The sequence below is a fragment of the Solanum lycopersicum genome, chromosome 6, assembly GCF_036512215.1.
Source record: "Solanum lycopersicum chromosome 6, SLM_r2.1".
NCBI classification, from domain to species: domain Eukaryota; kingdom Viridiplantae; phylum Streptophyta; class Magnoliopsida; order Solanales; family Solanaceae; genus Solanum; species Solanum lycopersicum.
Window position 1 is genome coordinate 47209423 of NC_090805.1, and position 27682 is coordinate 47237104.

Here is a 27682-nt window from a genome sequence, read left to right on the forward strand (position 1 = left end):
AATCTTTTAATAATCTTCTTCTTTTATGAACTACAGTTACATATAAAATAAATTTGAAATTTAAATTTGTTATATAGCATGTTCATGAAAGATAATAATATTTTGAAAATAAGATAATTTACTTAAAAGGGAAATAAATCCCCCTTTTTATTTGAGACAAGAAGATAGTAATATTTAGAATTAATTGATAATTTATCAAATTGCATTCTAATGTTTAAATTTCTTTTTTATTTTAAATTTTGAGTTCTAAAATTGCCAAAATGATAAATTCTATAGTTAAAAACATTTTTAAAATTGTACTATTGTAAAAACTAACTTCATTTTATATTTTGAAGACTAAATATAAGGCATGTAAATTTTTTTTATTGAAGATTGAAAAATAAATGGGATGCACAATATATGAATGAAGTTAATAATTGTTGAGAATTTAAAATTTACAATAGATAGTAAATTTATAATGATATAAAGAGAATGAACTCACATTATTACACGTGTTTAAAGGCTATTGATGAGAGAATAAGACAAGAGTAAGTACATAGTACAATTGGTTTTTCTCATTGTACAACTCTTCATAGTCATAGTCGTCCTACCATGACTTTTCTATATAAATATCTATCTATCTATCTATCTATAGTATATCACAAAAAGAATACTTCCTTCATTCACTTTTACTTCTACAATATATGTACCACATTTTTATAATTAGAAACAGTTTACTCCCTTTAATCACTTTTACTTTTCCAGTATATTGAAAGTAGATGTAACTTTAGTTCTTAATTTACTCCTACTATTAATTACCATAATCATTTCTCAGAGCATTTTTCAAAACATTGAACTAATTATATTTAAAATGTGATATATAATAAAATTATAATTCTATATATTGCTCCTTAAAGAGTGTATCATCTATCAAGTCAAACACAGTGAGTAAAAATGGACTCACAAAGCGACTTTGAATTTCTCCTTTTAAGTCTATTAATAAAATGATTTATAATTATATAAATATCTAAAATTTATTATAATTTATTAATTTTAAATTATTTTTATTTAAAAAATTATATTAAATCAAACAATATCATATAAATAAAAACGAAAGTCATTTTTACGATGAAATTACGAAATTGCTTTCGTATCAAAACCAGTGAATCCGCCTCAAATATTGAATATAAGTATAAAGCCTTTGATTTTGGTACCACGTGTTTCTTATGTGTCCTTTATTCAATTTAGAATTTAGTATCAATGTTAATGACTTTTTAATCTTTTTATGGAAAATTATTATTACATCCTTTAGCTTTTACTTCTTTCTATTTTAAAATGAACTATTCGTCATTTTTAATATATCAAAAAAAATTATATTTTATTTTTAACAATAATTATTTATTTTTCAAATTGTTTTTTAAAACCTAATATTTAACACTAAATAATAAGGATGATATGATAAAATAGTCTCAACTTACTATAATCATATAATATGATAAAATAGTCATGACAATCATTAATTGTTGTTAAATGAAATCAATATTTATATGTGTTTCATAAATGAAAGTAATAACACGTCTCAAATATTTTTTCTTTCTCAAATATTGTTCTATTTCTTTGCTTTATGCATCCAGTTCATTAATCCTGACTAATTAAGAGACTTAACAAGCTTAGAATTCCAAATTATAAATAAATAAATTCTGAACCAAGTATTAGAAAGGATTAGAGCCGTATCTACAAAAAAAAAGAAAAAAATAGAACAGTCGAAGGGTGTTCTAAGCAAATACATTTTAGTACCATGATTATTATATGTTGTGCAAAGTATTTCAAATTTTATAATAACATGGTATATATTATTATAAAATACTGAGGATATTTTTTTGTGAAAAATCATAAGTTAAACCGTGTGTACAAAGTGAATTAGTCGTACTAAGCAGTTTTTGGGTTTAATTAATCATTGTTAATAGTAATATAGTATAGTCAACAAAATATACTCATATCTAAGTCTTTGGCATAATATTATTTTTGTTTTATTTTGATAACAGGGCACTTGTACACAACACTGACCTAATGAAGGTTACAAAAGAGTCAAAAACTCTCTGTTTACTGTTTGGCTCAATGATGATTAATATATTTGATTTAAAAATATCTTTATCGTGAATATTTTGATCTAAAAATGTCTTTATAGATGCTAAATGGGTTGAAAATGCCCTTTTCTGAATAAATATGTTATTTCTTTCTTTTGAAATTTATTTAACAAATAAAATATAGGAATTTTTTCTTCTTCCTAATCTCATTTTATCAATTAAAATAGAATAATTTCATATACGCTTTCGACGAATAAAATATGTCATATATTTAAAAATATAGTATATTCATCACTAATTTTAAGTCATATAACGATAACAAAAATTACTTTTTTTCTGAATTAAAGTAGGATAAACATTTTCTAATTTAAAAAGATATTATAAAAAAAAATACGTGTCAGAAAGAATATAAATAATATGTTTGTTTTGAAAATGAACATTTTTGTCACTAAATAACAATAAAGACATGTTTGGACCAAAGTATTTACTGCTTGAACATTTATGAATCAGGTATTGACGAGGCTATTTTCAAACTAACCTATAAACAAAAAAAATATTTTTATTCATTTCACAAGTATGAAGACATTTTTAACCCTCTTTCCTTATAAAAAATATATTTTCCTAATAATTATAGGAGGCGTGCTCGATAGATTATTCAAAAGCAAAGTCCTAGCAGTAGCTAATTAAGCAGAAATCACGTTGCACTATTAATTAATTTTTATTCCCTTTACATTATATAGTCAGAGCAAATATTTACACAAAATTAGCTGGAAAAACATGCTTAATACCAAAAAAGGAAGTAACGTTCGTGCATGATTTTCGTTTACTGGTGAAACCCAATATTCGTTTATACATCAATAATTAAAAATATTATCTATTTTTGGCATACATTTATAGAACAGCTAAGATCCAAAATAAACCAACTCATTAAATATTGGGTTCCAAAACTTTTTAGGTACACAAACGGATGGACAGAGATAAAAATTTTAACTAAAAATATATATAAAACGAAAAATTTACATTGTATATATAAAATTAGAATAGTTTTTTCATTGAATTCTTCTTTATTTTTTGAATCTTCACAATGAAAATCTTGATGCTATCTGATGCCTTACGAACAGCAGCGGTGTAAAATAATATTAACACTAGGTTTTTTATATATATATAATGTAAATTTATATTATGCTAAGCACAATAATTAACAACATAAGTTTTTAAAAAAATATAAATCATATGTTAAATTATACAATGTAAAAGGTTTTCCAGGCTTTTATCACACGAGCTACATGACTTGGAAAGGTAAAAAAATGAACTGTATTATTCTTAAGAAACTTTTGGTAAGATTCTCCTAATTCCTTTACTAGATGTGACATAAAGAAAGAAACTTTTATATTAGCCAAAATAAAATAAAATAACACGTGTCAAAGATTACTAAGGAAAAACGATGGATCAAAATTTAATTAAATATCTTTCATCACTGCTTTGGCATTATATCATGCAGTTTTTGCATAAAATGTTTTTTGTTATTAATTTCTCCAATAAATCGTAATTAAAAGAAAATGACAAAAGAATTGCTCTCTCATTTTGTCCCTTTTAAGTAGGTTTAAATTTAAAACAGGGTCTTAAGTATTATCTGAGTAATTTTAAAATTTTTAAATTTATCAAAAGAGGATATATTTGATCTCCGTCAAATATTTTGAATTTTGTTTGTTAGATTTAATTGGTGAGAATAGAAATTCGTAAGGAAACTCATATTCAGTGTCATCGAGGGGGATGAAGTAAGAAAAAATTAAATATTTTTATTTTTAAAAAAATGAAGGGGCCTGGGGTGGGGGTGTTACGATGAGCGGAAGGATGACGATGGAGTAAGAAAAATATTTTATATTTTATTTTATAAAAAAATATATATATTTTTTTTGGGATATAATTTTTTAATTTCTAATTTTAACTAAAATTAATAATTTATTTAATTTTTGTTTTGAAATGTTTTGTCTGTGTGAGTGTAATATGATATTTTTTTTTTGAATAAAGGAAAAAATGTATTACACACTATGATAAAAGTGTTATAACAGAGTCAGCACTAAGAAAAAAAAGAAAAAGACTATTAATTTATTTGTCAAATTAATAAGCGATTAGTTTACATGTGAAACTTACATCTTCAGTAATTTAGATATCAAACTAAGAAAAAAAACAATTTAGATAAATTTTTAAAAACTATCGTTATAATATGTATTTCCACATTTTCTTTTAATTTTCAAATACAATAGCATTAAGAAAGACCATTTATGATAAAAGTTCATATTTATTTTCGAGTTTTTGAGTGGGAACTGGGCATTTTAGCCAACCAGATTACAACGGATTATTGCAACCAAAAGCTGTAAAAGTCCAACTTCTTTTCTGACTAATTAATGAATAATTTCTACTTTCCTTTATCAATTTTTCTTAGATGGAAGAAAATGACATTTGATGTCTTTATCCATTGGGTCTCAAACATGAATTTCAAATGAACAATTCACTAAGGTACATTTTTAACCTATTTACGTAAGTGATATATATAAACATCGAGTCAACAAAGAACCAAACGAAATGATTCATTTTAAAAAGAGATAATTATTTATTTGAATTGTTGTTATTTGTTTTTATGCTGCGCGTTCAACTGAATCCATTATTATCTTGATTTTTGTAATATATATCCTATGGAATATGTTTTTATATCATTTCGTTCTTTATTCTATATTTCCTTTTTTTACTATTTGAAATGAAATTAGAAATAGAGGAATATTCGATGAAAGTAGGTGGGTTTTTGGAAACTATATAAATGATTAAAAGAAGTTCAGAAAAAAAGGGAAAGGCTGGTGTGTTTACTATGGGTCAATTATATGTATCTGGCATCCAGCTTCTAACTTTGACACTAGATATCATTTATTATATGATTTAAATAGGTGTCAAAACGGGTAAATCTAAATGAAATTGAGAATTCAAAATAGATTAAGTTAGTAAATAAGTCACTAATTCTTTTATTCAATTTTTTAAAAATGTCTTTTTTAACTAAATGAGTTGAGTTAATAAAATAATTAATATGTTATTATTCCACTCAAACATAAAACGACTTAAGCAGATTATAATTTTATGAATTAATTTTGCCACCCATAGTTTAATCCCTATTTATATGTTCTTTTCCCCTCTTTATATGCACCAAAGAAGTCATTAAAACAACAATGATTATCATTTCATTTGTCACGAAGAAAAATTATGAGGTACTATTAATATAATTATAGATTCACTTTTATATTATATAGCCAGATATTTTTTTGAGTGATAGACATTTGAAAATATCAATGCTATCAAAATTACATACACGAACGGATGAAGAAACTTAATAGATTATTTGATTGGATACTTTAATTTTCATTTCATTGAGAATTGAATAAGGTAGAGCACTCGTTACGAGTTCGACATAACTCAATAACATATTCCTCAAGGCTAAAGTTAGGTGGGAATCGATATTATCAAAATTCAAAACATATTTCACATTTCAAAGGCTAATGAATATTAGGAGTAGGCTGGGTTGGACCAAGACAGAGATAAAAGCCCATGCACTAATGATCCATAAGGGTCAAAAAGCCACTTGGTATATAATATGAACATATATTCCAAAGATTCTACTAATATATATCCTTGAAGGATAAAGGTACTAACTTCAACAAAATTTAGGTGTACAAAGTTGTATTTTGACATTAATAATGACAAATAGTTCAATGCTGCATGTGTGTTTCATTTAAAAATATTTTGAGAAAAAGTTATTATTATTTTCTCATTGAAAAATATTTCGTGATTATTTATACGAATATTTTGATCGGATTAATAAAAAAAAGAAAAAAATGTAATCTATAATAAAGATTTCCACTATTTTAGTGTTATCTATTTTCTGCAATTTATTTTTCACTAAACTGATTTGATGAAAAATAAGTAAGAAAAATCATGTTGAAGGTGAAAAACTTTTAGTTTTAGTAATGAATGTTTTAGTGAATGCATATCTATAATTTAATTTAAGAAATAACGGTGTTTAAAAACATATTATTATTTTTCAAATACACATCGAGTGAGATATTTTCTAGTGAGGAGTATGTTTTTTCACAATAAACTTGAATTAGTATAACCAATCAGAGTTATGTTGAAGTGATAAGTATTTCTCATTCTTAACTTGAGGTTTCATATCCAAGTCTCTTGGAAACTTAATCAATCGCCTTTGTTGGAGGGCACTTTATTCATTATGAGATTTCTCGATACTTTACACAAGATTTCTCGACGCAATCTAAATTTAACCGGTACCATTTTTAAAAATTCCTTACTCCACATATTTAGGCATGTATTGATCTTTTACTTTGACCAATTTAACTTTTGTGCTTCCATTTTTCATTACCTTTTGGCTTTTAACCTATTTTTAAATCAAAGGAAGTACTGTTTTCTTACTCTTATGACTTGTCACTTAACTAACTGGGTTGAAACATCATAACCCCAATAATGTTTGCATGTCTAATTAATTGACACTCAAAGAAGACCACAAAAGCATCTGACACATAGTAGTTATAATAATATAGTACTATTGTTCGTGACAATAAATAGTCATGGTAATTACTTACTATCAAATTATATTGTCATGTTAGAGATAAATGAAATAAAAATAAGGCATAATACATAAATATATCCTTTAACTTGACTTTAAATTATATTTATGCTCTTTAAATTTGGATGTGCACAAATAAACATTAAAATTTTATATAAAGTTGAACAATAGACACACATGTCTTACATGGTCTTACGTGGTGTCCTACGTGTATTTTGCCATGTAGGACTCATGTATTTATTTATTTAAAAGTTGGATAGTTAAAGTGTTTGTTTGTGCATTATAAAAGTTGGAGATCAATGTTAAAATTTAAAACCAAATTTAGAGTCCAATATATGTATAATGTCTAAAAACAAATGTAAACTATAGTAAAATTATTAGTTATACATTTAAATAAGATAATAAGCGAGGAGGTAATAATGTGAAAAATAAAAGTTCAAAGGATCATAAGATTCCCGTATAATTTATACATGTATATGCTAATACAATAATAATTTATACATGTATATGCTAATACAATAATAAATAGAATATATAAACTAATTTTGAACCTTTTAAACTTTAAAATTTGTCTTCAAATCTTCAGCTTGACGTTAACTTTATTTTAACTCTCATCAATTTATACTATACCATGAACAAAATAACATAGTATGCAGATAACATATTTAACAAAAACTACTTATTCTAAATAAATGCTTCTACTGTTTTAACAACATTATTATATGACTTGTAATAGTTATAAGTTGAAGCAAGAATTTAAAAGAATAGTTCCAAAAGGACAAGAGACTTTGTTTGTATATAGTATTGTGTAATTCAAACTTATTTGTCTTTTAGTTTTCTTTCTAGTCTCTTTATCAAAGAACATCCTTTTCTATATTTATTGAATTTTTACTTTAAATTCAAAATTTTGCTTCCTAACGTTTAAGTTCAAAATTGAAATCAGATCAAATTAAGACATATAAAATAAAACTCACAGAAAATATATTTTTATTAATTTTTTACTTGATATTTTTATTAGAATTCGATTAAATCTAGATATTATATTTAAAATTTCATATTAAAAGTAAAACTTGTCATAAAAAAAGAAGACTTTATACACGGAGAAATTTCAACACAGATATTTAATCAATTAAAAATAAAGAAATATTTATCGCTTCAACGTTTTTTATACAGAGACCACATGTTATCATCAAGCTTCTCCCAAGTCAATACAGATAAGACCAGTCAAATGCAGAGAAACTGCATTGGAATGTGCTATACAGGATATCCCTTTCATCATTATATAAACCTGACTCCCTTTTTATGACATTTTATAATCCTCATAATCCATTTAATATTTTATTTTTCCCTTTTATTTCTCCTTTTGCCTTGCCTGGTATCTAAATATATTTGTGTTTGATCATTATAAAATTCCACAAAAACAATGGAAGCTAATAGTAACTCTTTTCATGTAGATTCTGTTTTTCATGTGCCCATTAAGATGTCTGGTTTTTTTGAGGAACCAAACAATAATATAACAAGTAGTAGTACACTACCAAATTGTGTTTCTCAATTTTATTTGCAAGAGCTTTCTGTCAATATGAGTAATAATGTTCATGAAATTAGCCATAATGAACCTTCTCATGTGACAAACAAAACCAATTCTTCCTCCCTCTGCTCTACTCAATCTAAGGTAATTCTTTTTAAATATTATTTTGTTTTGTAAAGGTCACAAATCTTAAATTTTAACTTTTCACGTGATATGTGTAATAATGTAAGACCAAAGATATATTTTTGTGCATTTTTAATTCGACACCATAACATTTAAAAGTATTATTTACTGTTCTTTTAACTTTGTTTCAACTTTCAAGTAAAAAATAAGACAAATAAATACAAACAGAGGGAGCATATGAAGTTCAAAGTTTTATAGATTGAATTTTTTGTTTTTTGATGAAGTGGTAATTATTATTTATGATTTGTTAGAATGTAAGAGACGGTGATGATGGGAAAGGGCAAAAGAAAAGAAATGGTAATGTAAAAAGAGAGAAAAAAACAAAGGAAAATAAGAAGAAAGCCCCTGAAGAGGCCCCTACAGGATATGTTCATGTTAGAGCAAGGAGGGGCCAGGCAACTGACAGTCACAGTCTTGCTGAAAGGGTAACTAATTTTCTACTATACAATTAATCTTCTTATTTTTTTATCTTTGTATGAGTGTCCGATATCAGCATTGAAGTTATAACATTTTTAAAATAAAATTTGTATCCCAAGTTCAAACCTGACACCTCTAGCAAAGAGAGAAGCAGTTTAATTCATTGCGCCACATTTTTTTTAGAGTCTCCACTATGTTATACACATTGTCTGTGTAACCTATTCATAAATTATATTCCATCCGTTTCACAAAGAATGAACTGGTTTAATTTGGTACGGAATTTAAGAGTTTAAGAGAAATTTTTGAATTTCGTGGTCCTAAAATAAAGTTAGGTCCAATGTACAAAATTGTTCTTTGATCTTGTAGCCTTAAACATGTCATGTGGAAAGCTGAAATTAAGATTTTACTGAAAAAAGAAAACAATAATTTTTTTTAAACAGACTAAAAAGAAAAAGAAATTATTCTTTTAAAACGGAGGAAGTATTATAGTAGTAGATTAATGTCATATTACAATATAGTTTTTACCCAAATAGTGTATATAACTAAGTTTATTGCAAATCATGTCTACCTCTAGTTATCTTTCCATATTAGTATTCTGGATTTTAAAATTATTAGTTGAAAATTTTTATGACATAATTTCAGGTGAGGAGAGAGAAAATAAGTGAAAGGATGAAGATATTGCAAGCACTTGTTCCAGGTTGTGACAAGGTAGATCAAGTTTCAGCACTTTTGTCTTTCCTTTTTTTGTAGAATATATATACTCTTCTAAACTTGACGTGTTTTATTCAGATTACTTTGCCCATCGATTATCTAGTTTTAGTATAATAGCCAAGTTTATAGGGGTAATTAAGACTATTAATAATTCAAGAGAAATTTGAATAAAACGCGTCAAAATTATAGTGGAACTTCTATTTTATTATTAGACCAACGTTTAACGTGGCATCGTTGAAATCAGGTAACTGGGAAGGCCCTTATGTTGGATGAGATAATCAACTATGTCCAGTCTTTGCAAAACCAAGTTGAGGTAAGAAAAAGAAATAAATTAACCATCTATAAATTATTTATTATTTGACTTTTAGTTTTAAAAAAATAGAGAAAAGGGAAATGAGTAATTAATCTATTTGATTAAAACATCTTTATCGTGTTCAAAATTTTTCAGTTTTTATCCATGAAGCTTGCTTCTTTGAACCCCATGTACTATGACTTTGGCATGGACTTAGATGCTCTCATGGTCAAACCTGATCAGGTACGTATGCAGAAATTTTTGTAAGCTGTGTCGATATTTAAATAACTAAACCATATTTAAACCTAAATTTCTATATACATATCAAGTAAAACAAAACGAAACAGTATCTCGTGACACAAAGATATGTCTATTAACCTAAATCTTTTTTTTTTTCTATTTGAATTATAATCAGAGTTGGAGTGGCTTGGAAGGACCATTATTAGAGAACACAACTAGTAACTACCCTCACTTGGATAGTTCAACATCACTTATGTTTCAACAATTGCATCTACCAAATTCCGTTTCTCAGGTATTCAATAGTAAAATAATTAATATATCCATATATACGTTATAATATTCTTTCTGTTTCAAATTATTTGTCCTATTTTAACTTGACACAGACTTTTGAATGTTTGATATTATAAAGGAAAAGATATTTTAAATGAACTGATAAAAGTATGATAACCAAATTGAAACGGAAGAAGTATTGTTTAATAGGACAAAAACCTAAAAGACACTGATAAAGATTGATCTATTGTCACCACCCGTTTGACATAGTATTGTACTATTGTTTTCACATTTTTTTTAAGAAGTGTATGATATATATATAATATGATGGAGATTTGTTTAGAAATAATATATATATATATATATCTAACATGGGCAAATATGTTTTTAGGGTAGTGGACATGTATTATGGAGTGTAGATGACCAAAGACAAAAGATGATTATTAATCATTCAGAATTGATCAGTAATAACAACAACTTGAGTGTCCCTTTCCATTAATATGAAACCTGCCCTACACAACACCTGGTGAGCTATCCATCACTCTCCTTTTAATTATTACTCCTTTCAATCGTTTATTTTATTTGTTCGGTATTGACTTGACACATTTCTGTGCACAGTAATTTGTTTTTTTTGGCCAAAATCATTGATGTGAGAGATCTATGGATGGGATGGATATGATAATTCAAGAAAAGTGAAATATAGGAGATTTTTCATGTGGACATACTTTTGTTTTTGTCCAATTATCTGGCTTCCCAGATTTGCAACTTCTGGTGCATTGTCTCTATGTAATAAATTAGGAACTTGAGTAATTGTAGACAGAATTTAAGTGTATTGTTTCATAATGCCAGTAAATAAATAGTAGTATTTTCTTATTTGTTGTTTCGTATTAGACGTGTCAAATGAACAGATTGGGCTAATTAATTTGAAAGGATTAACATGTTTTGAGAATATTGATATGGGTGGACTAACCATACAAAACTTTAACATAATTTAATTCGTTATATAAGTTTGTGAAGATTCACAATTATAGGGGAATTAAAACTGCATATATTAATAAAATATCAAAAATAAAATTAATGATTATTTGAAGGATAAAAAATGCAAATTTCCCTAATCATATTAAACAGAAATAATACAGAATACCAAAGCTTCTAAGAAAATACCTTCAATAAGAAAATTTTGTTAGTTACTGGTTTCTTTGTTAATTTTTATGTCAAATTAAATTATATTACATAAATTTAGACGGAGAAAAATTACTTATTATTAATTATATTAACGTTGAGTAGTACATCTCTGGAGGACAAAAAATCTGTCATTTGACCACCCATTAGAAACCTTTTCTTTGGAAGTACGTTACAAATTGAACTCCACGTAAACAGTGACATACAAATTGAAGAGTTTTTAGGACGATATATAATTTGATCTAGATAATCGATGTTTGATGTTCGATATATAAAATATTATGGTGTTAGTATATCAAGCGTTGGAAATGATAATACCTAAGCGGTATAAAATATATAATATACCTATGATGTAAATATTAGTGAACTAGTGATTATTTTGACAACTCGATTTATAATAATTTGACCAAAGATATTAAATTCACAAAGATGAGATTTGTGGAAAACAAACAATATGTTGCTCATTTGATGACACTTGAGTGATAAGATCAAATAATTTAAAGTGCCAACTGCACTTGCCTCCAATGTAGTTAACAAGTATATATGTGGTTTATAGAGACATTCCATGATATTTTTTTGTTAATGGGAGACATACAAGACTGTTTTAGGCCATGTTGAAATAGTCACTTAATCAACAAACCTAGCTAATCATGGTTAAGTTGTTTTATTAACAACAAAGCAAATGAAAGATTTTTCAATCTTTAATACTATATCAACTAATCATCAGACAACAATTAGTACCACCAAACTAAATTATAGAAATGTCCAGTTATTAGGATTTGACACCTAGCTTTGGCTTCTTAAAATAAAATAAATAAAGTGTTATTTAATTGGTTATTGATAAATATTTCTTTATTCTTAATCATAGGTATTAACTTTAAGTCTTCTTGGGTAAGGAATTATCCTTATTAAAGAGCATTTTATCTATCTCAACATAAATTCAAAATTAATTAAATTTTAATATAAATATCGAATGCTTGTCGAAAAACTAAAAAAATATTATTTAATATTAAGTCTTACCCAAAAAAAAAACTCATAAAGTAATTGAAATAAAGTACTATTCAATGAGTGGTGACACCCCACCCGCCCACGAACTCCAACCCCATCAAGCCCTCTATTAAGGAAATTCATTAGATGCAATTTCAAAAAATAAAAAATAAAAAAATTAGATGCAATTTCTTAAAATTGTTTAAATGATATGTGAATACGATAAAAGTAGACGTAAATGTGGAAGCTAGCAAAGCAAACTTTGAAAGATTACGAGTAAGAAGATAAACGAGAAATATATCAAAAGTCACAATTTAACGTGGTTCGGTCAATCGACCTACATCCACAAAGGAGATGAGTTATCCACTATAAATATGAGAGTACAAAATACAGAGAGAAATTACTTCAACCAATGCACTCGGAATACATAGGAGGTTCACACAAGTGGTAACGTATTAAGCTTGTGACCCACGAATTCTACCCGTAACCAAAACTCTCAAAGTCATTAAGATTACATCGTAAAATGTAAATGTTGATTAAGTTCGAAGAAACATGTCTATATTTATAGAGTTCTAAACTTTTTCCTACCAAAAAAAGAGTTAGTCAATTGAAAGTCTTTTTCCAAAAAAAAATTAATGACTTTTATTGATATAAAATAAAATTTAATGACTCTGCTATAATTTTTCTTGTAAAATACTTTTTTATACGTAAGGACCAGGCGAACACTCCATTAATGAGACGTGGCCCTCCTTCCCCTACAACGAATACATTCAATACTGGAGACATCATCATCATCATGAAGAAGAAGAAGACAAATTAAAACATATTGGGTCAAATTTAATGTTTCTTGTCCATTTGAAACCATTCAATTTGTGTTGCGTGACATTTATTGATCATAGAGAAACTAAAATTCAGATATATAAACTATAATATTAATTTATATAAAAGAACGATAGTTTTATTGGTTAAGTTTCTGAAATATGAAAGGGATAAGGAGTTGCATGTGATGAAAGAAGACACATGGTGTATATGGGCAATTATCAAACTCTCATTTTCAAACCCCATACTAGGTCGGTCTGTGGGTGGTCCTCTCTTAAGTGTTGCACCTCATGCCTAAGGGCCAAACCGACTTGGTCCCACCACAACTTTTTAATGTGACGATATAAAACCAGTTAACTATAGATATTTTGTACGTATCTCGTGAATTAATTAATTTAAAGAGAAGTTTAAAAAATTAAAATTTAAATATGAGATATCTGATTAGGTTAGGAGATTTTTTTTGTTAGAGTAGGAGGTTAGATATCTTGGACTTTGAGATAGGAGGTTTTGTTTTTTTAGGGTAGAGGGTTAGATGTCTTGTATTTCAATAAAGAAAGGGTAAAGATGACACTGATATTTAATAAGGTGGTATCCCCTTGTGATTAAATTAAGGTATACTTGTCCAAATTCTAGAGAAGGTCTATTAGTCCCAATAATACTAATTATATGTGTGCTTTTTTAGCATTGATTTTCTTTTTTTTTAAACCATAAAGTCTAATAGTGACAGTATACAATTGAACCTTTCATGATACATGTTTATAGTTCAAAGCCAAATTATAGGCAGTGTTGATCTATATATATATATATTATTACAACAAAAATAAAAATAAACTTTGTCTAAACTACCTTGGGTTGCATGAAGGATGAAGAGCTCATCCTTATATTGATCAATAGGAAAAAAGTATTTTAATAGTGGTGGAAGCATATCGATAATATGTGATTTACCTTATATTTGTGCAAAACATTATTATAAGACTTGAATTGTGACCTCCCGATGATGATTTTTGGCTGTTTTTTTCAAGTGCAACCAAAATAAGAAAGGAGAGAAGGCAAGAGGAAACAAATGTGTCTACATAACAACATTAAAGTTTGGAATGGAGTGAGTGTGTGTTATGTTCCTAAAATACAAACATTTACTGCTGCAAAAATTGTTCTCTAATGTTCTGGTCCTCCCAAAAATGTCTTTTCCAATAGAGCTAACGAAAACTAAACTTTACCAATGGTATTCCACATCGATGGAACACACCCTACCCCCTCACTTTCAAGCTTTCATAACATATGTCTAATATAAATATAAAAAATCCACTTATAATTTATCATATAAAAATATATTTCCTTCTTACCAAACACTTCCAAATGATTTTTTTAATTAAAAAATTGAATTTAAATAAACCCCTTACGTTCAATTAATCGAACGATACACGACAAGCATCAATTAAATATGAAAGGACCAAATTGATTGCAAGTGACACATAAAAGTCAATCGTCAAGCTAAATCAAGATTTATACTTTGGTGAATTCCAAAAGCACCCATCCTCCCTTCATCCTCTGCATGTTCACGAGGTTGGTCTACCACGCTCTCTTTGTTTCATATTATTTATCCATTTTTTCCCTTATTACGTTTCTTAAATAATAATAAATATAAAAAGAATAAACTTGCACATTCGTTGAACATATATCAATTACTCATGTAACGAAAATAATGACATTTGATCTAGTACGTACCTATCAATCTTGATCATTTTTCGTATTTTTTCTTAGATCGAATCTCTTCAAACTTGATGAACATGGAATGTATACATGTGCATGAAAGATAAAGGTCTTGCATGACGAAAAATAGCCTTTTTTGATAACTTCGGATGACCGTCAAAAAAATCATACAGGAAAGAAATATTTTTTTTTTTAAACGGAGTATATTTGCTCCTGAATGGGAATTTAGGCCAGTCATCCTTGGCTATCAAAATAGGCTCTTTATCTTCTTAAAAGACCTCTCTTTCGATCCTAATCAATCAATCTTTACTTATTTCTGCATGAGCCTCTCTGATTAATTAGCCTAAGGATGAAACTAAACCTAATTAAAATCATTTTTGAAGGATTAATTGATGAGATCATAATCAAATTAATCCTACATAAACATATTTTCATCAGGTAATAGTCATCCTTGGCTATCATATTCTTATTTCATACAAAATCTTTAATTTCTACTTGGGCTCTCTTATTAATGACTCATCCAAAGCATGATATATATAGGCAGGTTGGTAATATGGTTGGACAAGATTTTTACGTAGAATATTCATCATCTATTATATATATACACGTTCGCAAAAAATTAACTCCATGTGATTTTCTAATAAAGGAGTGCTACTAACCCTCTGGCTACTAGGTGAAAATTATTCTTTTTGTAACTTAATTATATGCACGACACTATAAGAAATTCTTACACTATTATCGTATTTAAATCATTTATTGCTTATCATCTATTTTATTTAGCAAGTTATTAATTATATTTATTATTATACACGAATACTTATTAGATTTATTTTTGGGATACTTATGTAAATATATTATAATAAAAAAATGTTTAGCATTCATAGCAATAACATTTTTTTTTTCACTTGACCACTTTTAATTCATTTACGATACAAGTTTAATAGATATAACAACGATAAATTTATTATTCAAATATAATACAAGTTTTAATGATTGATAATACATCTATCACACATTTTAATACAATTATAATACAATGTGACAATTTTTTACCAAATAAACATAATATATTTCAAAAACAATTATAATTCAAATATATTGCATACATAATTCACTTTTAATACATATTATAGATTTATCACAATATGTCGCTAAAATCGATAATTATTTTTAAAAATGTATTACTTCATATAATTTTTTCTTTATTTTTTAAGTGATCTGATAAATATAAAATGACACGCACCTTAATACCTCTTGACAAGATTTACCACGTGTAGTTCTTCTTTATTTGAAATTTTATATTTATATATATTATATATGATGAATGAATCAATTAATTATCCCTAATAGAAACGAACATATTCTTATTTGTGCTAGGGACCAGCCATACGAAATAGAGATGTTGACTTTGAGAGAAAACGAGGTAGACATTAACTAATGAATGGGAGTAATAAAATACGTAAGGCATATTTTGATTATCAAATCAACTTGTAAACTCAAGAATATCATGTTATGAACCGTCTACACTGGTAACGCATAATTAGTTATTGGACCGAGAAGAAGCAATAAAATCGTAAGGCCTTCTCAAAGGTTGATGTAGGATCGGACTCAATTAACAACTAGTTAAAAAGAAGATGAATGAGAAAATACGAATTATAAATTTTTGTTATGAAGAGTATATATTCCCTCATTCCCTTTCCAATTGTCTTGCTTCTCATCTCTTTCTAGTAGTTCTTAGAATCCTTTAATTTTCACAAATATTCAATTGTTCTATATCAAGAATCATATCTCTTCATGCAAACTAGTATAACAAATTATTCTTCAAAAAGGCTTGATTTAAATTATATAATAATTGTATTTATGGTACGTTAAATGTACTTAAGATGAGTAATTCTTAAAATAGTAATGATCTTTCTAGTTGAACTATATATATATATTCTATTAGGGGTGTACATAATCGGATTGTTCGGGTTTTTTAAATATCAAATCAAATCATTTGTGTCAGATTTTTAAATTTATAAACCAAACCAAACTAATAAAATTCGGGGTTCTCAACTTTTTTTGGATTTTCCGATTTTTTGATAAAATATTCATAAAACATTTCTTTAGTCCTATCAAAATGCAACTATCTAAGTTATTTCTCAAGAAAATAACAAATGATATAATTAATGACACTAAAACATCCTAAAAAATAATAATAATAATAATAAAACCGCGTAAAACAAATATTACAAATTAATAAGTCATAATGAAATTGATCGTAATTTATAGTACTAAATCATGCGAAAATAAGTTTAGTAAGTATTTAGTTACATGACTAAATATTAAAAGAAAGTAAAATTAGATCAGGTATTATAAATTTAATTTTTATTTAAACTTTATTATAATTATTAACATGTATAGACTATAATCTTATTAGATCATTAAGAATTCTTACTAAAGTATAAGAGATATTTAAAATTATATCAACGTAAGAATTTTTTCGTATAAAATAAAATTTTAAAATTATACATATGATGTCGGATTGATTTGATCTCAAGTTGATTTTTTTTAGTTGAAATCAAATCAATCCTAGTCGAGTTTTTTTCTTCTAACACCAAACCAAATCAAATTAAATTAATATTTTTTTTTATTTAACTCAATTTACAATTTAATTTGATTTTTAATTCAATTTTTTACAGCCCTATATTCTATATTGACTAATTACATTCATAATGAGTTGTTGATATTCTTGATGTTTAAAACTCCCAAAAATTGACACATATGTAGCAAGCTGTCTGTTTGACATTCCCCTCATCACTTGAAATAATTTTTGAAGAATAAAAACAAGAGAATAAATAATTTGATCATCATCTCATGTCTATTAAAGTCGTAATAATATGGATCTATTTTATTCTCTCATGACTTTACGTTTGCCTTATCTCTTAAATTATTCTAATACTCTCTCGATATGGATCAACTTATTCTCTTTGATATCGTTAATATTAGATTACAGTCTAATATTTTATCACTCTTGAAAATTATATTTACACAAATTTTATACTTTTTTTTTTCTTAAATAGACTTGTAATAAGTAATTTTTTTGATACAATATAATAATGGTGACTTAAATAGAGTTGTATATTACATCATTCTTGCACAAAAGTCACATCATCACATAAACAAATCAAATCGAAAGGATGAAATATAAATTAGTACTGTATTTGTTTAATTATCCAGATTACTTTTAAAACTAATTCAACATAATATAATTTTAAGACTAAAAAGTAAAAACTATAATTTTTAATATGCTTAGTATTTAGTACTTCCTTCTTTTCTATAATTTACATAAATCTCATAGTGGTAAAAGCTAATTACATTATTTTTCTATTTTTTTTTAAATTATAAAAATCCCTTAAAATTTACGAATTTCAGATACATCACTGGACTTCTTGATACGTCACTCCCATCCAGATACATAAATGAGTGATGTATTAGAAAGGAGATAAGATATTCAGATACATCATTAGACTTCTGAATACATCAGCAGACATCCAGATACGTAGGTGAGGGATGTATATGGAAGGAGTATAAAGATGTATCAACGAGAGGACAGTAATATATCCGAAAGAGATTTTTTATAAAATTTAATTTAATAGAGAATTGTAGAGATTATGAAAAAATAAGATATGTATTTATGTAATTTTTCCTTCTTTTATTCATAACTTTTTGTCTAATTTACTTCTGATTTTCTTTTTCAAAAAAATAATTAATCTGTTCTTCCTTTTTTTGGGCCTTACAGACAGAGAGGTTTGATTATTGAGCCTCATTTCTAAATGGGCTGAAAATTTTTTGAGTCCAATTTTTCTTAACGCGTCAAATTCTTCTTTTTTCCAATGATTTCTTATCTAGATCTAAAACCAAAATAATTACCATGATATTCTTAAATGAGTAAAAATTGCCATTTTATTCGAATTAAGAATTTATTATAGTGGAAAAAATCTGAGAGAGATTTTTATTTTCAAGTATTTGGTTTAAATCCTATACATGCGAATGCGATTGAAAACAAAAATATAAATATAAAGTTTAGGTTTAGTATATGTAGCGTGTTAGATGAAGTGCACTACAAAATACAATCATCTTGGAACAAGTAGAATATGTTGTATTTGTAGTATGGCGTGTTAGATGAAGTGCACACATTTATAAGGTGAATAAGATATGACATGATATGCCTTAACAACTCTCAACTTAATAAACATAGTGTCGTAATTATATATCATGATTGTTTTTCTTATACATCACACCAAACAAACTTTTTTATGCTAAATCTTTTAATGGTGATGTTCAAGTTTGCAAAACTACGATTTCTCTCATCATTTAATGAACTTTTAGTAGAATAAAAATGACATTTTTAATTGATTTTTACGTAACATGTAAAAATAATAGTAACTTTTTTTTAATAAATAAACATAATCTAGATTTGTGTGTGTATATTATATTAGTATACATGATTCAAAGATGGTGATCATGCATTTGAACGAAATAAAAAAATTCGTCCTTTTGTATATGATTGGTGATTCCTTTTTTTTATTTTATGATAAACATTTCTCAATAATCCAAAAGTTGTGGCCTAAAATCATTTAAAGAATTGGACTTAAAATTTAATAAAAAGATGCATCGAACTTGGCAAGAATAATTAATAGGACAGATGGAAGTATTATAATGCTCATAGACATAAAATAAATCCATAAATGATAAATGTTGGCATTGCCACTTCATAAGTCGTTGATTGACAGACTTATATGCTTGAAAATGTAATTAATTACATAACAAACTAGATACGTAACGAGAATAGATTAATTACGCTATGAAATATCAAAAAGAAAGAAGTTTTTAAGACGTGACACACTTCTTAACAAAGTTAGTCAATGCCATTAATTTGATTATTCTCAAACTTTTTTTAAAAAATTAAAAATAGTTGAAAATCCCATTAGAAAAAGGGTAATTTTGAAGAAAAAAGATTAACTAACACATCTATTAACTTTAAAAAAATTATTCTTTTTGAAACGTAATATCAATAAAATATAACATATAAATATCTTAGTTTTAAATTTATATAATTCTTTAGTTATTCTCTAATTAATTAATGCATTGTTTAATTTTTTCTCAACAAGACGATTCCCTCCCCAGACCAGTGCACAAAACCGTCTTTAATATTTAATTAATTTGGTGCCATAAGTAGAGTATTAAAAGAACTCATAATGTAGAATAAATAACTTGTTTATAAAATTTTGGCATTATAGATTAGGTATGAGACACATTTACCGTGTTTCAAGAGGCTTTGTTTTCAATTTATAACTCTCTGTCTCATATTAGATAATGTCAGCATATCATTAAAAATATTTATATATTTACGAAAAACAAAATTAACTAAAATTTATCATCTTCTTAACCTTTGTTTTTGAAAATAAACTATAATTACAATACATAAATATTGTAAATTTTGAATAATTTAGAAAGTTAATAACCTTTGCATGACTGATCTGAATACTTCTCTATATTAATCTATCAAAAAGTTAGACGCCACTCTCAATTTCAAGTAACACTAAGTGAAAAATATTAGCAACATATAGCACTCTTTATGAATGTCATTAAAGTTTGTAGCGACACTGATTCCAATGACGATTAACTAATGTCGATAAAAATTTTATCATTTTTATCAATATATATATTTATTATCGCTTAAAAATTTTATCATTTTTATCAATATATATATTTATTATCGCTAAAAATTATTTTTATCGCCGTATAACAATAGCTAAATCCAAATAATGCACGTAGAACAAGATAGCTACAAAAAGGATAATATAATTTCATATATTATATACTAAAAGTAGCTAGCAACTAGAAGCAAGTAATGATTACACCAAAAACTAAAACAACATTGATAATTGTTTCTACTTGTTAAACTATGATTTTTCTGGATTGATTTGCTGAGATTATAGTGAGGCAAAGGTAGAGTATCATTGCAATGTAAGAAAGCATGATACTATGTGAAACTTTTCGACAAAATTTGTCAACATGATCACAAATTGGCAGCCATCCTGAATGTGTCTGTCCATATTTTCCCACATATCCAACTGCTGTTGCTGCTGCACATCCAGCCAGTAGCAATGCCATCGTAATCTGCACTCAGCGGAGTCAGAATTTTCACTAAAATATTCAAAACGTAAAAAGTAAAGTAAACAACTGTATTTTTTCGAAGACAAACTCTTTATTCATTAATTAAATCCTATCTATCTGTCTCTGTCTCCGGAAAAATCAAAATGCATTTGTAAGTGACGTCTACGTATAGGCATTTAAAATGCATATTGAGTGACGTTACTTATGAACTTCAATGAATGCAACATTGTACTTGTATTGGTAAATATTTTCCCCAGATCTACTGATAATTGGACGTACCAAATCATGAATGAACATGTAAAAATAGTTCTTTGGGTCAGAACTTTTATGAGCAAGAACAGAGGCTACAATCAGGGACAAAACAGAGAAAGCACATCCAACCATATTTGTAATAGCAAAGAACCTGCAAAACAATACCCAAATTTAAAATTTCAAAAAAAAAAAACAAAAAACAGAGCAAACCCAAAAAATTGAATTTTGGTTTACTTGAAAGCTGAAGAATAACTATAGCGTGCATCCATTTCAATGCCAAATACAGTAACCGCTTGTTTGCTTGTGAGAATGATGGAAGTTGCTGCCAATGTGAATGCAATTGCCAAAATTCTCAACAGAATTTGTGTTGATAACAAACATTTGTCAGATTTCATTGCTGGGTTTTGCAAATTTTGATTTTGCCTATTTTTGGCACCAAAATTCTCCATTTTTTAGGATCTGAAGAAAAGAGAAGAGAGAAACAAAAACTGAAATGAAGTGGTGGGCGAGTGGAGGTTGCTGCTACTATTTATAGAGAGGAAGTTAATGGATCATTTTTAAAACCGACAAAAAAGCTACTTACAAGTTTTAAAACTGCCCACGAACAAAAAAATAAACATTAATTCTCGGGGAAAATAAGTAAAAACAAAAATAATTAATTACGAATCAAACTGTAAACACTCTGATATATTTTTTCATCATATTGTATGAAAAAATTATAATACTTTTTGAGTAGTTTCTGAATATCTATATCTTTTGTTATTGATGAAATCTGATTAACATAGTCAAATTGACTTAATAAAAACATAACATAACAAATAAAAATAGATGAAAAGAGTATTTTTTTATCTATCCAATCGATTGGACTCTTCCATCGAGTTAATTACGTCATTCGTTCATTTTTATTTGTCATATTATATTTTTATTAATTTTAAAAATTGAATTAGATTAAATTAATTTTAACATGTAAAAATGAAAAAAAAAATTGTGTTATAATTTTCAAATCAAGACAAATTAACCAACCGACAATCAATTTATGACAAATTGGGAGTTAGAGATCCCAAAAAAGGCAGACTTCAAAACAAAATTGTCTAGTGAAATTACTAGTATAAAGTTAGAATAACTTCGATGACTATGAATTAGGTACCACTATCACATTCTCGTACCATCTTCGTTATTACAATTAATATTATCATCAGTTATATAATACTATCATTGTTAAATATATATAGTCTTCGAATACTATTTTAATACAATTGATTAATTAATTAACATCATAATAATCGCTATAATATTAACTATCTTCACGTATTGTTCTGAATTTGGAATCAAATAATGTTGGTGTTGTATTAATGGGCGACGGTTTGTTGATACAAGAAGGAAGTTGTGTAAAAGCAACGGGAAGAATTGCTCAGATACCCGTGAGTGAGGCTTATTTGGGTCGTGTTGTAAATGTCCTGGCTAAACCTATTGATGGTAGAGGTGAAATTTCAGCTTCTGAATTTCGATTAATTGAATCTGCCGCCCCCGGTATTATTTCGCGTTGTTCCGTATATGAGCCTCTTCAAATCAGACTTATTGCTATTGATTCGATGATCCCTATAGGACGTGGTCAACGAAAATTAATTATTGGGGACAGAGAGACCGATATGACTATCAGTACCATCATTTCTAGTTAGTAAAACCAACCATCAACATCACAATAAATCATTTTTACTATTATTTACACATAAATATTTCATTTTTGAAATTAAAAAATAATTTTATTTATCAAAAAATTTATATTGTTCTAATTATATTACTCTCTTTATTTAAATTGTTATTTATTATTCTAAAATCTAAATAAATTACGCACTTATGTTGAAAAAGATTACATTCTAATGATTCACACATCATTCGTTTTTAAATATCTTAATTTTATTAATAATATAAATAAATGGGATATATTAAACTAACTAATCAACTCCAATGTTTAAACTGGCTCCTGCCACTACCCTAACTAAACGCCACAAAATCCTCTCCACCATCTTATAATCGGTTTAGGTAAATTAGAATAAAAAGTTTGGGTCCGATAAAATTCAATAATCTTTATTCATAAATATGAAATCACCTTGATATATACTTCGCATTTTACATTAAGTTCATTTTTGTGGTGTCTATTAAGACATAAATTAACTTATACATATAAAAATAAATTATAAATTAAGTTGCTTTGAGACATTTGATGTTTATATTTCTTAGCAATTTGATGCATATTACCTCTACCATTCTTAGAATCTATTGATGAAGACTTTGTTAAATGCAGTCAAAGCATGGAGAGATGGAACAAAGCATGTTCATTAATGAATGTGCTTTATCCCATTTCGACAAAGGGAAAAAAAATAGGAGAAGAAGATTAATTAAAGATATTTATTTGCAATGAATAGAATTGACTAGCAAAAATTCTAATTGTACTAATTGATTGATTTAATTTTCTTTTTAGTCCTTAGAATAACATAGTTTATATTAAATAATAATTTATATATAAAGTATTAATTTTAATTTTTAATAAAATAATTAAAATCTCACATCAAATTAAACTACTTCACATGAAATAAGAAATTTTGACAACACAAAAATAACAGTGAAAAAGTCTAGCTAGTTTTCTTGTAGTCAGTTACCTAAATTTCGAAAATCTAATAAAACTACTGACAGTACTATGTAGAAGTACTAAGGCTGCTAACGAAAAAAAGCATTTTTGCCCTGATTTGTGTGCAGCAAAACTTAATAAAGCTATGGGTGGATTTCCTACGGAAGAAACCATTTTTCGAATTATATTTTAATATTTTTCATGCTTAATAAATTAAAATATTTCGAAATTACTTAGAAATACGAGTTTTTCCATGTTCAGTAGAAAAATATATTTCATTTCAAGTTCTTTTATCTCCTCCCCGTCTAGAACACTGGTTACTCCCCACCCTATCTATCACCTATTACTTCACCCTTGTTTGAAAAAAAGACCTACATTATTTAATAAAACATTTTTCTTATATTTTAACTATTTTCGGATCGTATGTTAGTCTAGACAAAAATCCAATAGTAAGTGTGATAATTGGAATTCTAGATTAGGCATAAATACTTTTTAGATAATATATTTTCATTAAAAAATGAATTAAAAGGCACTTATTATTTTTCAGGACAAAAAAATCTATTAAAAACCTTTGTCTTCCTACCAATACATATTAAAATACACACATAATATTATATTACCCCCTGCCATCCTTTTTATATGTTAGTTGTTACATAAGTAGTAAAGATTAATAGGGCCATGCCAAAATGCGCTAATAATGATCATTTCCTAATTTCCGTTTTAATTAATTTGTCTTTGATTTATAATTCCTTGTTGGTTAGGGATTGATCATTTCCAATTACAGCAAGATTTTGAAGTATTGTTTTGAGTATAAAAAGAAGTGACGAGAAAGGACGTGACTAAGTACACAAACTAAAATATTGATATATTATCATCTTGTACAGCAAAGCAAAAAACTAACATACAACGCACATTTTTGATAATCATTTCCAATTACAACAAGATTTTGAAGTATTGTTTTGAGTATAAAAAGAAGTGACGAGAAAGGACGTGACTAAGTACACAAACTAAAAGATTGATATATTATCATCTTGTACAGTAAGCCAAAAACGAACATACAACGCGCATTTTTTGATATGTAACGTTAAGAAAATGATATTTGTGGAATGTTAAACTTGGATGTGTCTGGATTGATTTGCAGAGATAATGGTGAGACAAAGGTAGAAAAACACAGCAAAGTATGAGAGGATGACACTATTTGTTACTTTGTGACAGAATTTGTCAACATGTTCACAAATGGGCATCCATCCTGAATGCATCTCACCATATTTTCCAATATATCCAACTGCTGTTGCTGCTGCACATCCAGCTAGCAGCACTGCCATCACAATCTGTGGTCACAACAAACTTCCAACATTCACATTACTGCTTCAAAATTTATATACTAATAGAAATAGTGTATAATGCATTATCTCGGGTTTATACAATACTTCGAGTTCAATGTAACTATTACTCCTTCCGATGCCACATAAACTGGGACGGACGAGTATATAGTATATATATGCAATAGGTGTAAGCAGAACTTTACATTCTCTGTCTATGTTAACTAAAGATAAGTATAGATAACCGTTCATAAATTATGTGATTAGGCCGAACTCATAAACAGATTTCTAAACTTGTTGAGTTTTTCTTCTAAGGTACCTCAACTACGTCATTTTCCTATTGAATCATTGAACCACCCATAAAATGTTCCTTTTAAACACTGTTGGTTGATTTTGATCGGCTTTTCCATGGTAAATGTCTTCAATTGTGTTCGTATTATAACGATTTTGATTGAAGGATTGAAAAAAAAACTCTGTGAATCTCATTTTGTTTTCTAATGTGTTCAAATGACTTGAAGTAAAACACAATTATTCTCGAACATTTCCACTGTCAATTGGCCTAATGAGTTTTGAAACAACATATGTATCCTCTATTAGTACCCCTCACAAAATCTGATTCCGCATCAGTCAATCGAGTTTGTTAAAAAAAAACAAATTATGAGTGGTTCAATGATTCAATAGGAAAATAGCATAATTGAGGTACTTGAGGGAAAAAACTCAACAAATTTAGAGATTTGTTTATATATTTGGTCATGTGATTAATAATTATATTTGGTCATGTGATTAATAACCTAAAAATAAGAAAGGTTATATTTGATAGTGTGAAAATTCTTTATTATGTCTAGGCTGCAATCCAAAGACTTGGTGTTTGAGTGGTCCTAAAGAGAGGTCATATATTCATACTAGCTAGCACCATTTATTCTAACGTCTACCGCTTTTAATTTTCATTTTTTAACGATGATAATATAACTTATACCAGAAGAAGTGTGTGAAAGCTAGCTGATTTGTACTCTACGGTCATATTCATCAGTATCGAGACACATCAAGGTTCATCAGTATCCCAATATAATAATTATATATATAACTTAGAATAAATGCGTTGTAAGTGAGTCTAGGATTAAGCCTCATAAGAATAGAACCAAATCAAAAGACAGCAAGATAACCAATGCCTCTTACATGACATAACAAACTTACAAACTGGGCAAATAAATATTGTATGAAATTTTAGGATGGAAAAAAAAAAGGGTATTATTTCCAGACGTTCAATATGTGTTATTTGACTCGAGGATCTATCAAAGCAATCTCTCCACATTCACAAGGTAGGGATAAGGTATACATACACATCAAATCCTCAGACCCTACTAGTAGGACTACACTGAGTATGTTATTATTGTTGTAGTACGATTTCAACTCTTTTAAAAATGAAGGTGCGTCAACATTTATCGAGAGTACGACCACATTCATAACAAATCAATTAAAAAAAAAAGAAGTTAAAGTTGGACGTACCAAATCATGAAGGAACATGTAAAATGAATTCTTTGGAACAAGACCTTTATGTCCTAAAACAGAGGCAAGAAACAGAGACAAAACAGAGAAGGCACATCCAATCATATTTGCAAAAGCAAAAAACCTGCACACAAAAATAACACTAAAAATTCAGAACTTTCAATAATAATTAAAAAAAAATACAAATATTTGCTATAGATTTTCATTTACTTGAAAGCTGAAGAATAACTATAGCGTGCATCCATCTCAAGGCCAAATATAGTAACAGTCTGTTTGCTTGTTAAAATAATCAAAGTAGACGCCAATGTGAATATTGTAGCCAAAAATCTCAACAAAATTTGTGTTCCTAACAAATATTTGTAAGGTTTCAGTGGTGAACTTTGCATATTTTTGGGCTCCATTTTCTTGGTATCTCAAGAAAACATAAAAGAAAAAAACAACAAGTGAATGAATGAGTACATAGAAGTTGGTGGTTCTATTTATAGATGGAAAACAAAAAATGTATTTTGAGTACTGTGGGCTAAAGAAAATGACATTTACAAATTACAATTCTCATAAAATATCTCAATGTTTGTTCTCTATACTCAAAAAAAAATAAAAAATAGCCTTCACTTATGGTAGGTATCTACTAATGAATCAAATCATTTTTTGTGTCAATATTATGAAAATTAGCCTTAGATTAAGTGGAAACGAGTTTCACATGACTTCCTCTTTACTGAAATACTCTACCTAACTAAATTATTACAATTCAAATCACAGTGTCACGAGTTTGAATTTAA

At 27.2% G+C, this 27682-nt stretch overlaps 3 protein-coding genes across 3 annotated transcripts; 1 reads left to right on the forward strand and 2 right to left on the reverse strand.

Moving 5' to 3' along the window:
- Positions 1-7987: 7987 nt before the first annotated feature.
- Positions 7988-11207, forward strand: LOC101248211 (basic helix-loop-helix protein 80-like). The gene is made up of 8 exons (XM_010324206.4): positions 7988-8365; positions 8656-8829; positions 9464-9529; positions 9777-9845; positions 9981-10067; positions 10240-10356; positions 10726-10860; positions 10953-11207. The coding sequence occupies exons 1-7, from the start codon at positions 8117-8119 to the stop codon at positions 10831-10833; spliced, it is 870 nt and encodes a 289-aa protein (XP_010322508.1). The 5' UTR covers positions 7988-8116; the 3' UTR covers positions 10834-10860; positions 10953-11207.
- Positions 11208-20863: 9656 nt separating this feature from the next.
- On the reverse strand, positions 20864-22052 carry LOC101267532 (CASP-like protein 1F1). The gene is made up of 3 exons (XM_004241411.5): positions 21681-22052; positions 21474-21597; positions 20864-21197 (listed from the first exon to the last, which is right to left on the reverse strand). Exons 1-3 carry the CDS (start codon positions 21893-21895, stop codon positions 20976-20978), a joined length of 561 nt encoding a protein of 186 aa, XP_004241459.1. The 5' UTR covers positions 21896-22052; the 3' UTR covers positions 20864-20975.
- Positions 22053-24915: 2863 nt separating this feature from the next.
- On the reverse strand, positions 24916-27429 carry LOC101267030 (CASP-like protein 1F1). The gene is made up of 3 exons (XM_004241410.5): positions 27114-27429; positions 26904-27027; positions 24916-25406 (listed from the first exon to the last, which is right to left on the reverse strand). Exons 1-3 carry the CDS (start codon positions 27302-27304, stop codon positions 25185-25187), a joined length of 537 nt encoding a protein of 178 aa, XP_004241458.1. The 5' UTR covers positions 27305-27429; the 3' UTR covers positions 24916-25184.
- Positions 27430-27682: the final 253 nt, after the last annotated feature.